This window comes from Erpetoichthys calabaricus, chromosome 13 (assembly GCF_900747795.2).
Source record: "Erpetoichthys calabaricus chromosome 13, fErpCal1.3, whole genome shotgun sequence".
Lineage (NCBI taxonomy): Eukaryota > Metazoa > Chordata > Cladistia > Polypteriformes > Polypteridae > Erpetoichthys > Erpetoichthys calabaricus.
Window position 1 is genome coordinate 138,852,637 of NC_041406.2, and position 13,386 is coordinate 138,866,022.

Sequence of the window (13,386 nt, forward strand, 5' to 3'; positions counted from 1 at the left end):
ATCCCTAAACCCACCCAGCCAAACCCCCCATGACTAAAACCAGGAAACACTGGCCTAAAAGAGGGGTTAATCAGCACAGTCTCAGCCAGGAGGAGATCTGGATGTCAAATAAATACAATATTCTGGAAATAAGTATGGCACAGTGGTGCAATTGATAGTGTTGTTGCCTCATAGGCCCAGAATTCCATACTGGTTGTTATCTGCATTGGTTTGGGTTCAGGTACTCTGGTACCCCCAAAGCCCACCTATAATTCTTAAGGCATCCTGGTTAGGTTGACTAGCGATTCCTGAAAGGTCTTGTGTGAGTGCTCCTGGTGTTTCCTACCTTATACCAGGTGCTGTTGCAGAGATAGGCTCTGGCTCCCTGTTACACTAAACTGGATTTAGTGGGTTTGATAATCTTATAATATTATATACTGCATATAATACTTTCTTTATCTGAAAAGCAATCACGGATGATTTAGTCATAGAATAAAATCTCCACATCAATTCAAAACTTGCTTTCTTTTTCTAGGTTAGAAATAAGCATTAAGAACCACAACACAAAACTCTAAGGGTAGTAATTTTCAGATTTTGCTTAAGAATGAAAATGTGAGTGGCGGCATTCAAAGTGAATTCAAGTGAGTAAAAACAGTTATCTGTGAAATTTGAAATGTGTCATTCAACCATTAGATCACTTTCTACTTGTAGGCAAGGCAAAAACATGATTATAGCCAGGACAATAATATCAACACATGAATTTACTTCATAAAATTGGGAAAAGAGATTCAAGAATAAAAGTAGAGGACATTAAAAAATATGAAAGCACAGTGTATACATTTCATACCCAAGAACTCTTTGGATTTTTTTTTTTTTTGCTTGTAACTTACCAAATCTGCTCCTTCTAATCTCATCAGGAGAAACAGGACGCAATTTCCTCTCTGACTTTATTTCTTCTAGAATCTTCTCATGCAAACTCCGGGGTCGAGGAGGAGTAGGTTTCAGCTTTCTTGCAGCAACCTGAGCAACAAATCATAAATGAAGTTTTTTTTTGTCATATTTTCCAATGATAGGCAGCTTGGTGACACAATGGACAGTGTTGCTGCTTCACAGCTCCATTAATTGGAGTTTAATTCTCAGTCTGGTCACTGTATGAATCTGGCATGTTTAAACCCACAATACTGTAGCTCTCTCCCAAAATCCAATGAACTGCTGTTAGGATATTTACATTGGCCGGATATGAATGCGTATTAAAGTGGACTGTGGTCTCATCCAGGGCTGGTCCATGTCTCGTTTCTGATGGTTAATGTATAGGTCAGCTTTAACAAGTAGAGTGCATTTTCATTCTATTTTTGAATGAAATTGAATTAATTTTTTTCCTACTGTCTCTCTGAATCACAGTGCTGTATCTTTCAAGACTTTATCACAGTCATGCCAGTAATCTGGAGTGTAAGGTCACTACAGCCATTACTTTATCTATACACAAGCTTGGAAATGTGGAAAAAATGTCAGCTTTTATCGTCTTTGTGGACTTAATAACATTCTTATCCTAACTTGGCTGTGACTCCATCTCTGATGTTTGTTTCCTTTTTCAGTGTTTGCATCCTTTTGTTATGTTAATTGCTGCTATCTCTCTAAATTTGAATATATTGCTTTTTTGGAATGTACATATTTATTTGAAATATTTATTAGTTTATTATCCACTAATAGATTTTCCTTGTTTTGTAATGATTCATGTAAATGTTGGAATTATTATTTATGTAATATTTAACAGAATTATTGTTTTCTTTCATTTGGGCTGGTTAGTTCTTCTTCTTGATCATAATATTCTTAGAAATCGCCTTAGTCAATGGGTGGGCCTCTCTGGCAGTGTCTTAAATTGGTTTGAATCCTACCTGGCAGGGAGAAAATTCTTTGTTAGTTGTGGTAATTACAACTCAAAGACACATGATATCCTACATGGTGTTCCACAAGGCTCTATTCTGGGTCTGCTGCTCTTTTCAATCTACATGCTTCCGTTAGGTCAGATTATCTCGGGGCACAACGTGAGCTACCACAGCTATGCTGATAACACACAGCTGTATTTATCAATAGCACCTGATGACCCTGATTCTCTTGATTCACTAACACAATGTCTGACTTGTATTTCAGAATGGATGAATAGTAACTTTCTCAAGCTAAATAAAGAGATAACTGAAATCTTAGTGATTGGCAATAATGGATACAATTAGGCTATTAGAAATAAACTGGATGCATTAGGATTAAAAGTCAAGACGGAGGTAAAAAGCTTAGTTGACTGTAATCTGAATTTTAAATCGCATATTAGTCAGATCACTAGGACAGCATTTTTTCACTTAAACATAGCAAAAGTTAGACTTCTTATATCATTGAATGATACTGAGAAATTAGTTCACACATTTGTTTTCAGTCGGCTAAATTACTGTAACGCAATCCTCTCAGGAATACCCAAAAAAGACATAAATCGTTTGCAACTAGTGCAGAATGCAGCTGCTAGAATCCTAACCAGGAAAAGAAAATCCGAGCACATCTCTCCAGTTTTGATGTCACTACACTGGTTACCTGTGTCATTCAGGATTGACTTTAAAATTCTGCTTATGGTCTAGAAAGCCTTAAATAATCTCGCCCCATCTTGTATATCAGAATGTCTGACATCTTATATTCCAAATCATAACTTCAGATCCTCAACTGAGTGTCTTCTTAGAATTTCAAGAGCAAAACTTAAAAGAAGTGGTGAGGCGGCCTTCTGCTGTTATGCACCTAAAATCTGGAATAGCCTGCCAGTAGGAATTCGCCAGGCTAATACAGTGGAGCACTTTAAAAAACTGCTGAAAACACATTATTTTAACATGGCCTTCTCATAACTTCACTGTAATTTAAATCCTGATACTCTGTATATCCAATTCATTATAATAACTATTCATGGTGGCTCTAAAATCTGTACTAACCCCTACTCTCTCTCCTGTTTCCTTTTCCGGTGTCCTTTTGATGGTGGCTTGCGCCACTACCATCTACTCAAAGCACCGTGATGTTCCAACAGTGATGGATTAAAAGCCAGAAGTCTGCATGACCATCATCATTGACTCCTTCCGTGAGAACCCTAATTACAAAGAGGACTATTTCATTTATGTTAGGTAGAATGCCCAGAGGGGACTGGGTGGTCTCGTGGCCTGGAACCCCTGCAGATTTTATTTTTTTTCTCCAGCCGTCTGGAGTTTTTTTTGTTTTTTCTGTCCTCCCTGGCCATTGGACCTTACACTTTTTCTTTCTTAACTAATGTAGTCTTATTTTAATTTCTTATTTTGTCTTTTGTTTTTCTTTTCTTCACTATGTAAAGCACTTTGAGCTACTTTTTGTATGAAAATGTGCTATAGAAATTGCAGTAACTGTTATAGTAAAAGCAAATAGGCTCTTAGTATTTTTAGGAAACTCTTTTCTTTTGCAAAATCTCCCTTTATATTAAACTTGGGGATCATATATATAAATGTTTGGGTGGCCACTCTTTAGATAGGAACTGGGGCTCAGGGCAGCAGAAATGCCTGGAACCCTTAGAGGGAGCTCTAGGAGGATGGCCTAAGGTGTTCCAGTGGTAGACTCTGACACCATTTTTTCAGAACATACCTGGATGTTAGGCATTTGTCAGTTTTTAAAAGTGTTGTCTAGTAATATGGGGGGGAGCTTGGAGTTGGAATGATGGATGTTGGCAAGAGCTTGACTGGCAAGATGAAGTGATGCCAGAGATAATAAACAGTACAGAATGTACACCAGCTCACAAACTGAAATACATTTCAAAATCCAAAGCCGAAAGTCTGCACACTTACTGGATTCAGTGGTGGACGTGATCGAATAAAGTCCAAAATTACTTCATGGGCACTCTTTTTTAACTTTGGAGGAATATCCCCGTTGACCTGTAATAGAATGAAAATAAGAAAGATAACTATTTGTATTTTACAAAGACCAACTTGATTTATTGAGCATTAGTTGGTTGATTTTGTAGTATGAGTTAATACCATAACAATGCAGGGCTACAGTGTGTAAAGAAGGCTGAAACTAAACCTTGCATATTTAATAATGTGTTATGTGAAAAAGGACATTCATGTAAATGAGTCATATTTACAGATGTATTCCTGACTATAAAAGAAAGAAAAATCATAGACAGATAGAGGGTTATGATCAGCCAAACCATATTTTTGTGAAAAGAGAGAATCGTCAATAAAATATTTTGCTGGTGGCTTGATGAACAGAAACTGTACCTTGAAACACACAAGGGTCAATCATTCAAGCATTTGTTTAAAAAAAAAAAAAAAAAAAAAAAAAAGATTCTTGTGAGCTAAGAAAAAAAAATTCAGAATTCTTTTAGAAGAAATTCTTTCCTTTACTTTTAAGTAACAAACATACGATCTTATTGCAACCTGAAGTTGTTAACTAATCTTAACTAAGTTCTTAACACATCATCAATTTATATATGGGTTTTTGAATGTGAAACATGATGAGAAACATAGCATGCCAACAAGGAAAGGTTTGTTATCCAATCATGGATGACAAGAAGTTCTTGGAGCTGCCCTTTACACTTTTGACCCCTAATGACATGTGCAGTACAACCCGGGATGTCACCCACAGCAACAGCTACAACAATCCTACACAAAATAAGGTTGTTGGAAAATGTAAAATATTTTTTTCGGCCCTTAAAATAAATTAATTCTAGAAAACTAGTAACAGAAATGAATAAGGGTAAAAACCTTAAGAACAAAAGAAATATAAAAAATGAGTGAAAATAAAGAGAGAAAAATAAAATTCAAAAATAATCATGGCACATGTTCAGTCTCCTATGCTTAACCGTTTACGCCTTATTAGCTACTTATTGCCTGTAGTACTTATTTTAATTACACATTTGGGCCATAGAGAAAAAAGTGTCCTGTCAAATAGACCGACGTAAATGTGGAATGTGAACCCAGTCGGTTACAACCTACCTCCCACTCCGCTCCCCAGCCTTTACTCACCATAACTTTGCGCAGAGTATACCGTTTAGACCGGATATCATCCATTAGCATTTCATATGGAGTAAGCTGGAATTCGAAGGGAAGAGGGTTGTACTGCCGTTCTTGCACCTTTTTCAGCTTTACACCATCGCGTAAATCCCTCATTACCTGTACCCATAAACGTGCCTGTGAAGTAATGAAGACAACAGAAAAAGTCATTTTTTCTGTCTTAAAAAAAAAGTAGACTTCATAATGATAGGGCAGGTTGATGTTAAATATGAATGCTGGTTTATTCTCAAAACTCTCTTATGGCACTGCAGAATTGTATGGGAGCTTAAGCCTATCCTGGTAGAGCCAGATGGAAGAAATCAGTGCTGGTTGGGATTATCATCCCAAACATTCACATAATGCTTACTCTCATTACGGTTTGGGAGCCCCCAGCCAAACATAAGACCCAAAGTGGTTGGTTATGTAGTATTTATATTTTTATACGCAAGTTAAATTCTAAATTGGGGTTATTATAGCCAAACAATTCATTTTTGATAGAAAACAAAACATAAAAATACTATTTCCAAAGTTTTTTTTTTTTGTTACATTTTCTTTTTTGTTTTGTTCATGCAATTCCAACTTGGTTTCTGTCACATGATCATGACGACAACCAGTGATAACATCACAGGATTTGACTATATAAATATTACGGAAATCACACTCTGCCTTATTCTTTGGTGGATATAACAACGTCTCAAAAGACTTTGCAGAAGTTAGCTGGTTTTTGTATTTTATTGTTATGTTTGTTGTTTTTGAGTTATTACATGGCATATTTTATGTACTTTCTATATGTGTATAATTATGTTCAGCTTCTCGAACTATTCTGCTGTTCCTTGTGGGTAAAGCACTAGGAGTTAGGGCTTCCCTGATGTCACCACCGCTCAGCCCTGCCTATGTCTCTTGCCCTAAAAGTAATTTGAGAAGGCTCAGGAACAGGAGATCATTTGTTTACTGTGTCAGGTTCACGATTATTACTATTTATTGTGATATCTGGTTTTCTGATTATTTTTGCTCTGTTTTAAGGATTCTGTTTATTGGATTTTGTCTTGGGGACTTGTTTGTTTAGGATTGCTTTCAGTAGGAACTCCTGTAGCTCATTTTGCTCTATTGAGTTTTTCTTTGTAGTTTTCTATTTTCATTAAATAAATCCTTGATATATAAAGATTCTGTTTGCCATTTTGATATAAGCCAACAGCTTACAGTCCTCACTCCTGAGTTCAAGTGAGCCTCTGCAGGGCAGACCAGTTACTTGTTAGTTTTTGGTGACCTCACACCCTTTATGCCGTTGTTGAAATCTAATTCATAGGAATTTTCCCAAGAGGATCCTAACTGTTAAAATTTTGCATTTTAGTTTTAATTTTGACCTTCACACCTGTCTCATCTTTTCAAATAATATTTTTCAGTTCGGTTTGATCTCATGGTTTGGACCCTTCATTTTCCTTCACTACATCTTTCACGTACTGGACTCCCAGTTGTTTCCAATAAGCCTAAGGCACATTAACGTGTCCTTAACAGGTCTGCCAAATCTAATGGGGCAGACATGATATCCATTTGATTACATTGCGCTTTCTACTTTGTGCTTTTACTTTATCATCCTCCTTTTTTTCTTTTAATAAAATGTTTCTGACATACTTAAATTCTTCTTGGTAGTTTTGTTCTGGTGTAGAACATCACCTTGGAGGCAACATCTTGTATACTGTATTTCATTTGCACACATTCCATTGTCTTTGTAGTGCTTATAAACATTTAAGTTGTAGATGGGAGTACTATATATATTCCAGTCATCCGTTCATTTGTTGGACTCATTTTTATCCTTACAAGGTCACAGGGAGCTGAAATATATTATAATATACATTATATTATTTTACTCCACACTGACAGTGATGCTGATTGACCTGGGAATCCAACATCCTGGGATTTGTGAAATAGCAACACTCACAACATTGCCAGCCTATTTTATTGTGTTACTGGGTTACCTTTTTGCATGAAGCACATGCAGAAAGCTGCTCATCTTAGTAATCATCAAATATTTCATTTACATAATATGAGCCTCACACTTCCTCCACAGTTTGTAAGACACTAAATAGGTAGAAACGTTTGTCTTACTGTTTGTTAGTTGTGCTTTGGTCTGGCTTAAAAAGAATGCACAAGAGGGCATTAGAACTGAATTCTAAATTTTAGCAATCCCAGTTGGGCCTTTCCATAAATTAAAAGGTTTAAGTCATTGAAGTGCTTACCCAATCAGCATTTTGTAATTCATTCAAGTCCTTGCTGGGTTCACTTGAGGTTTTCCCTTCCATCTTCCTTAAATTCTGGAAAAACAAACAATTATTAATTAAATTAAGGTAAGGTATAAATATATTTTTTTTAATCATATTTCTGTATTGACTAAACGAAGGCGATCATAGTGCTAATTCTTTCAAACTAGTCTAGTAGCACTTTATTGTAACCTACCTAATTCAGTTGCTGTATAAATGCAGTGCAATTTGCTCATTACCATATAAATAGTGTATCTGGAATAACTGTCTAGACAAATATACTGACAAAAAGACAAAATCCTTGTGCCTAGAAACAGTGGTGCAGATTGCACAAAAGTCAATGTACAAAAATGAAATCATAACTAAGGCAACATCCAGTTTGAGGGACTGTTGGTGTAATGGTTTGGCCAGGTTTTTGTCCCTGACTTTTATTCTATTTTCAGTTATTTGTTTACTTCGCTATTTTTCATAAATTATCTTGTGCATTTTGTTTATGACACTGTGTAATTGCAGTGCCTTCAGAAAGTACTGACAGCCTTTCACTTTTTCACATTTTGTTTGGTCGTAGTCTTGTGCTAAGATCATTTTTTTTTATTTATGTAAACATTTATATTAAATTTTCGTGTATCATGTTTGTAATCTTTTTTTCCTGGTGTTTTAAATGTCTTTTTCTTTTTATATTGAGCCCCCTTGATTCCCGACACCGCATGTCGGCGGTTAACATGGCCGCTACAGGAGCTAGAATTTAAAGGCTTAGCAGGCCTTAAGCCATCGGCTAAGGCAGTGGGATATTTCTCTCTGTTTTTGGTTTCCTTTTTGCTCCTCTATAAGGTTCATTTTTCTATTCGGGTTTGTATCTTTTTGCTTTTCTTTGGGGTAAGTTTTCTCAATAAGAGATGCCTACGTTAGGCCTTTTTGTACAACACGTCTGTGTTATTGATTCAGTGTACTGTTCAGCTGGAACTCTGAGTATTTATAACTGTCCTCTATAATGGCATTTGATCGTAGTATGTCATTGGCAGGCTGGAAGTCCACCACCAAGCCATTTGTCTCTGTAATGTTTGATTCCAGGTGGTATACGCTCCACCTCCTTATCACCATTGATAATAAAGTCTACCATGAAGGTGTAATTTAAGAAATTCTGTGGATGACATCATTGGTGAAGAGCAGGGACATCAAACTCAGATCCTGTAGGGCCACAGTGACTGTAGGTGTTTGTTCCAGCCAGTTTCTGCATTATGAACTAATTACTAATGCTAATGGAACATACTGTGCCGTCTTGATTTTAAATTACTTGCAATTTAATTTTTCATTCCTTCTTTAACCAGCAACAACGAATACCAAGATCCAAAGTGAGCCAACATTGACCAGACAAGATAAAATTCCATGTGCACCTGTGTGTTCAATTCAATAGTTGTATCAATAAAATATCTGAAAGGAAACAATTGAAGGTTTGAGAAATATTAATCTGCTGTTATCCACAAAGCATTTCGATGGTGGTCTCAGAAAACAGCAAATATTTGGAAAATCTTTTGAAATGTCAACAGTGACCAGCCATAGAATTAAATAATGGGTCTCATTAACAGCTAAAAGGGTGAAAATGATGCACCTCTGGGACAGTCTGAGACCCCTGATTTAGCTGGTAATGTTAGCTTGCTTTGATTTCCACTATTGTTTGGCTGCCAGTTAAGGAAAAAAAATAATTAAGCAAGTCAGTTATAATTAAGGAAAAGACGACGGTAACTGGTTACTAATGAAGGAAAGCAGCTAGAATGTTAACTGTAGCCCTGTGGCTCTCTAGGATCTCAGTTTAATGCCCCAGTTGTACAGGTTGAAGAGAAAGAGTGACAGAGCATGATATGTTCATTATGTTTATGATCAACATTTCCATATGATTATTCACCATAAATAAATGAAAAGCTCCAATGAAACAAACACATTCTGCATCTTGGGTATCATAATGCTGGTAAGTTCAACTAACGGATAAGGACAAAAAGGTATAAAAGGGGAGCGTGGATTCTGTTTAAATGGTATAGCTGATCCAGCCAATAGGAATACAGACATCACCATTTATGGGAGCACGTCTGATGTTTACATACCCAGCATGCATTTAATTTAGTTGGGGTTATATGTAAATACAAAAGGTCAGCTCAGACATCAAGTATGAATGGCATGGTGATTGGCTAAAAAAATGGCTTATTTTATGGCTATACTAATAAATGTAAAATGTCTGGATGAGTTAACTCTAGAAATAATAATTTCATAAAAAATAATAGCAACCATAAATATAGTGAAGTTCCTTCTATCAAACAGATAATGTACAATATTGCAATTATACTATGTTGTCACTAGGTGGCATTGTACACATGAATGATACGAGTCCTTTTATTCATTCACTCTTTTTTTTAAATACTGTAGACTGTTGGAAGGAGATCCAGAGTTACAGAAATTTCCATCGCGTTATGGACAGGAGGTCGGTGAGTTAATGTGCCACTCTAACAAATGACAGTGGTTACTTTTGTAATCATGTCATACTATGCAAAGCTTCCACCCTATGGGGCTGCTAGAACTGAAAGACAGTGGACACTATTAATAAGGAAGTGGTCACATATACTGTACATGCTAAACAATAATAGGGCAGCCTGCCACCTGTTACACTGGGCAGTAATCTCTGGAATGCCCGGCCCTTTACAGGAAAGCTGGGGTCTGATGTTGCAGAGACACCTGGGGCCACAAGAGGGAGTGTTTTAACAGTCCCGTGGGCTTCAAACCCCAGTCCTCACCTTGGGTTATTCCTGGAAGCAGAGAGACGCCAACTCAACTTTTCACTCTCATCACTAAATTCTAAGGGTTGAATTAATGGGAGGAAAAAAAGGCCTGAGGAGGAAGGCAGAAAGTGTAAGCAGAAGGAGAACTATTGAAGAATCATTTAGGTGAACAAGAGGGGCCCGCTGCCCTAGCTGATGGGCAGGTTGCAGCCTTGTTTAGGAAGACCCAGTGTTCTATTCTACTGTTTATCACCAAGTACCATGTGTTATTACCATTTTGTTATAAGAAACCCTTTCCTTTTATATACCTTGAGCTCCTTGACTTTATTTGGGTTTAGAGACAGCCTAATAGCAAAAACAATTTTCTACTTTAATTGTTTCAACACAGGGTTGCAAGAAGCTGGAGCCTATATAGGCAGTACTGGAAGCAAAGCAGCAAGCAACAAAGATAGGGCAACAGTCCAAAGGATACACATACAATATATCCAAAACCATTTATACCAGAGCAGTTTAATGGTTCCAGTTAACCAAACCTGCATGCCTTTGGATTACGGGAGGACCCACAGAGCCTCAACAAAATGCATGTAGTCACAGGAAGATTATGCAAACTCCACACAAACAAATACCAGGCTGGGACCTGGCAGATGTAGGTACTGGGCCACCATGCTGCCCAATATCCACTTTACATTTTAGTAAAAACATTAAAACATTACAAGTTAGAAAAGTTAATGGAGACCATATAGTCCATCAAACGCAATGGGTTAGCTAATGTCTATGTTATACCAGTAGGTCATCGGAGCACTTTATAAAGACATTGGCAAAACAAAAATTTTTTTGTTTGTTTTGTTTAGTCCCCTGCAGCAGGGACTAATTAAGATATGGGTCTATAAGTTTAACATTTTGGGAAGCATGAGTGTCATTCAATGGGGTAGTAGGAAGCAAGTAACAGGATCATTGTCTCCTAAAACCTCTAAGAACTTCATTCCACACAGCTGTTAAGAGAATAAAGCAAAGCTTCCAGTGAACATATTATGGCTGGAAGGCTGTTCTAGCTCTTAAGAGTGACAAAGAAGAACTGGCAAGTGAAGGAGAAACAATGAACACTTTTATTAAATGTCCTGAAAAGTATGGATTTGCGGACACTCAAGAAGATAATAGTTCTAAGGAAGAATTATTGATGATCGGCATTTTAATGAAGGCCTTGTTTTTATCAAACTTTAGAGATACTGATGCTGGTTCACCAAGTCCACATACCTCAATATCCAGGACTACCATTCCTTCAGTATTTTATGGACTGCCTTAGGCCAGTGTCACCCTACAGGACTCCAAGTCAGACAGCAGGTCACATTTAAAGACAGCAGTTACTTTATCTTGATACCTTGAGGATGTCGCATTATATGTCTAACAATTGCACAGGATGATAGATTACATGATCCCTTCATGAGTTTTTAGCACAGTTTTAAACTTCCTGTTGCGATGCTAGAGGATAACAAGGTAGACCTAATTTGGAAGACCATCAAAGTAGACAAGCAAGCAAACAACATGGAGAACAATCAGATGGCCACCCTTCCTGTTGCTGTTAATGTTTTCCGAAAGAAAGAAAGACAACAGGGTTGTATGTGTTGTGCCTCTCAGCTCACACTAAAAGAAGCCTACCCCTATGACGAACAACAAAATAACACGGGTTTGAATTTGTCATAGCTCACTGCAGAGTGATATGACTGAGTAGCTACGATGTCACACGACACACCTGGCTTTCACCAGCTTTATAGAAGATTATGTAAATGAAGGGTACAACAGAAAATCGTTGGAAAAGCCGTGTAGTGTGATGGGGGCTTAAAACTGGGGAGCTAAACATAAGCTGAATCGCCACCTCCTCAATTCTACCTGGCTGCTGTAGGAGTTAACATCGCAATACCCTGATACATGTCAAGCCCATGTTTCTTACTATGTGTCCATAATACAATGAAATTCTTACTAGAGTTTCTCCCACAGACTAGTAAAATTAGCAGTATAATAAAAACAAACAGTCAATGCAGTACAGTACATTAAATTGAACATCGGACAACAGATCTGAGAGAAACAAATGCCGATTCACACAGCAGAACTGTACTAGTAGCTGTTGAGAAGCCTTGTGACCTGTGGATAAAAACATGTCTGAATCAACTTGTAAGAGTGCTAACAGTCCTGACAAGTAACTTAGCAGGATGGCGGAGGTCTTTAATTATACGGTTTTCTGTTCTATGGTTGAGTTTTAATTATGAGCCCTATGCCAGTGATATTCTGACCTATCTCCACCACCATCTGTAGTGCCATGCAGCTCTGGGCTGAGCAGGTGCCTAACCAGGATGTAATGCAGCCAATTGAGGAAAGACTCCATTGTGCAACCGTACAAGACAGGGAGCATACAGTTAATTTGGAAAGTATTTAGACCTCATTATTTTGTTATAGATTTCATTTGAAATGGACAAATTTGCAATTGATGTGAATCAGTCTACATTCAGTAATGACAATGTGAAAACATTCTTAGAAAGATATAAAAATTTATTAAAATCAGAAACTGAAATTTCTTATTCATGTGTCTGTTCAGACAGTCATAGTGGGGACTACACTCTCCACTATAGGACGCCAGTGTGGTGGATGTGATGCTAAAAATCAATTCATACTAGGGTCGATCAGTTAGGAAATCCAAATTTCCAGTTTCTGGGAGTGGCACAAAGTCTAAAGTTTATGAGTTTGGTGGCCAGGCTTGATGGCACATCCATGTTAAGTGCTGAGCTATCATTTTTAAACAGGGCTCTGGCATAGCAGTTTTTTAGCAAGTGTGGCAGAATGTGACAAAGTGCAAGAGATACTGTATGGCAATAAGCAAAATGGAGGAAATCCAGGAACCAGACCTGCTGGAGGTTGTGCCAGTCATCACCTGGAGCAAAACTTCTCCCGAGATCAACCACCGCCTCCTTCGTTTTAAAAATGTAAAATGTCATACTGCTGTACAAATGATCTGCATTTCTTTACAAAAACAAAACACTTCACAGGTCACACGAGAATAAATATAAAGTAACGAAAGGAAATTACTAGGAGATTCAAATTTGGGATAAAGTTACAGGACAATGTCAAGACACATCATAACATCAAAGTAAAAAGACACGGTTAAATGTAGGTCTCGATTAACTGTACAAAACTCAGCAGAGTGCAATCAGTCAATATGGTCAATACCAAAGAGGAAGCTTTAAAACAATTTAATATGGATGTAGGAGATCTAAAAGGCATCTTTTCTTGTTACAGTTTAAATGATTTGATCAATCGGGAGACTCAGTGAGTGAAAGATCCATG

General features: G+C 37.2%; 1 protein-coding gene across 3 annotated transcripts in view; it reads right to left on the minus strand.

Moving 5' to 3' along the window:
• LOC114663692 (protein spire homolog 1-like) overlaps positions 1 to 13,386 on the minus strand; it is a 98,369-nt gene that overhangs the window by 25,658 nt on the left and 59,325 nt on the right. For all 3 annotated transcript variants that reach the window (XM_028817601.2, XM_051935969.1, XM_051935970.1), the window contains exons 5-8: positions 7,262 to 7,336; positions 4,998 to 5,162; positions 3,819 to 3,905; positions 870 to 999 (exon numbers count right to left, since the gene is read on the minus strand). In XM_028817601.2, the coding sequence (XP_028673434.1) occupies positions 870 to 999; positions 3,819 to 3,905; positions 4,998 to 5,162; positions 7,262 to 7,336 (457 nt within the window). The remainder of the gene's footprint in view (positions 1 to 869; positions 1,000 to 3,818; positions 3,906 to 4,997; positions 5,163 to 7,261; positions 7,337 to 13,386) is intronic.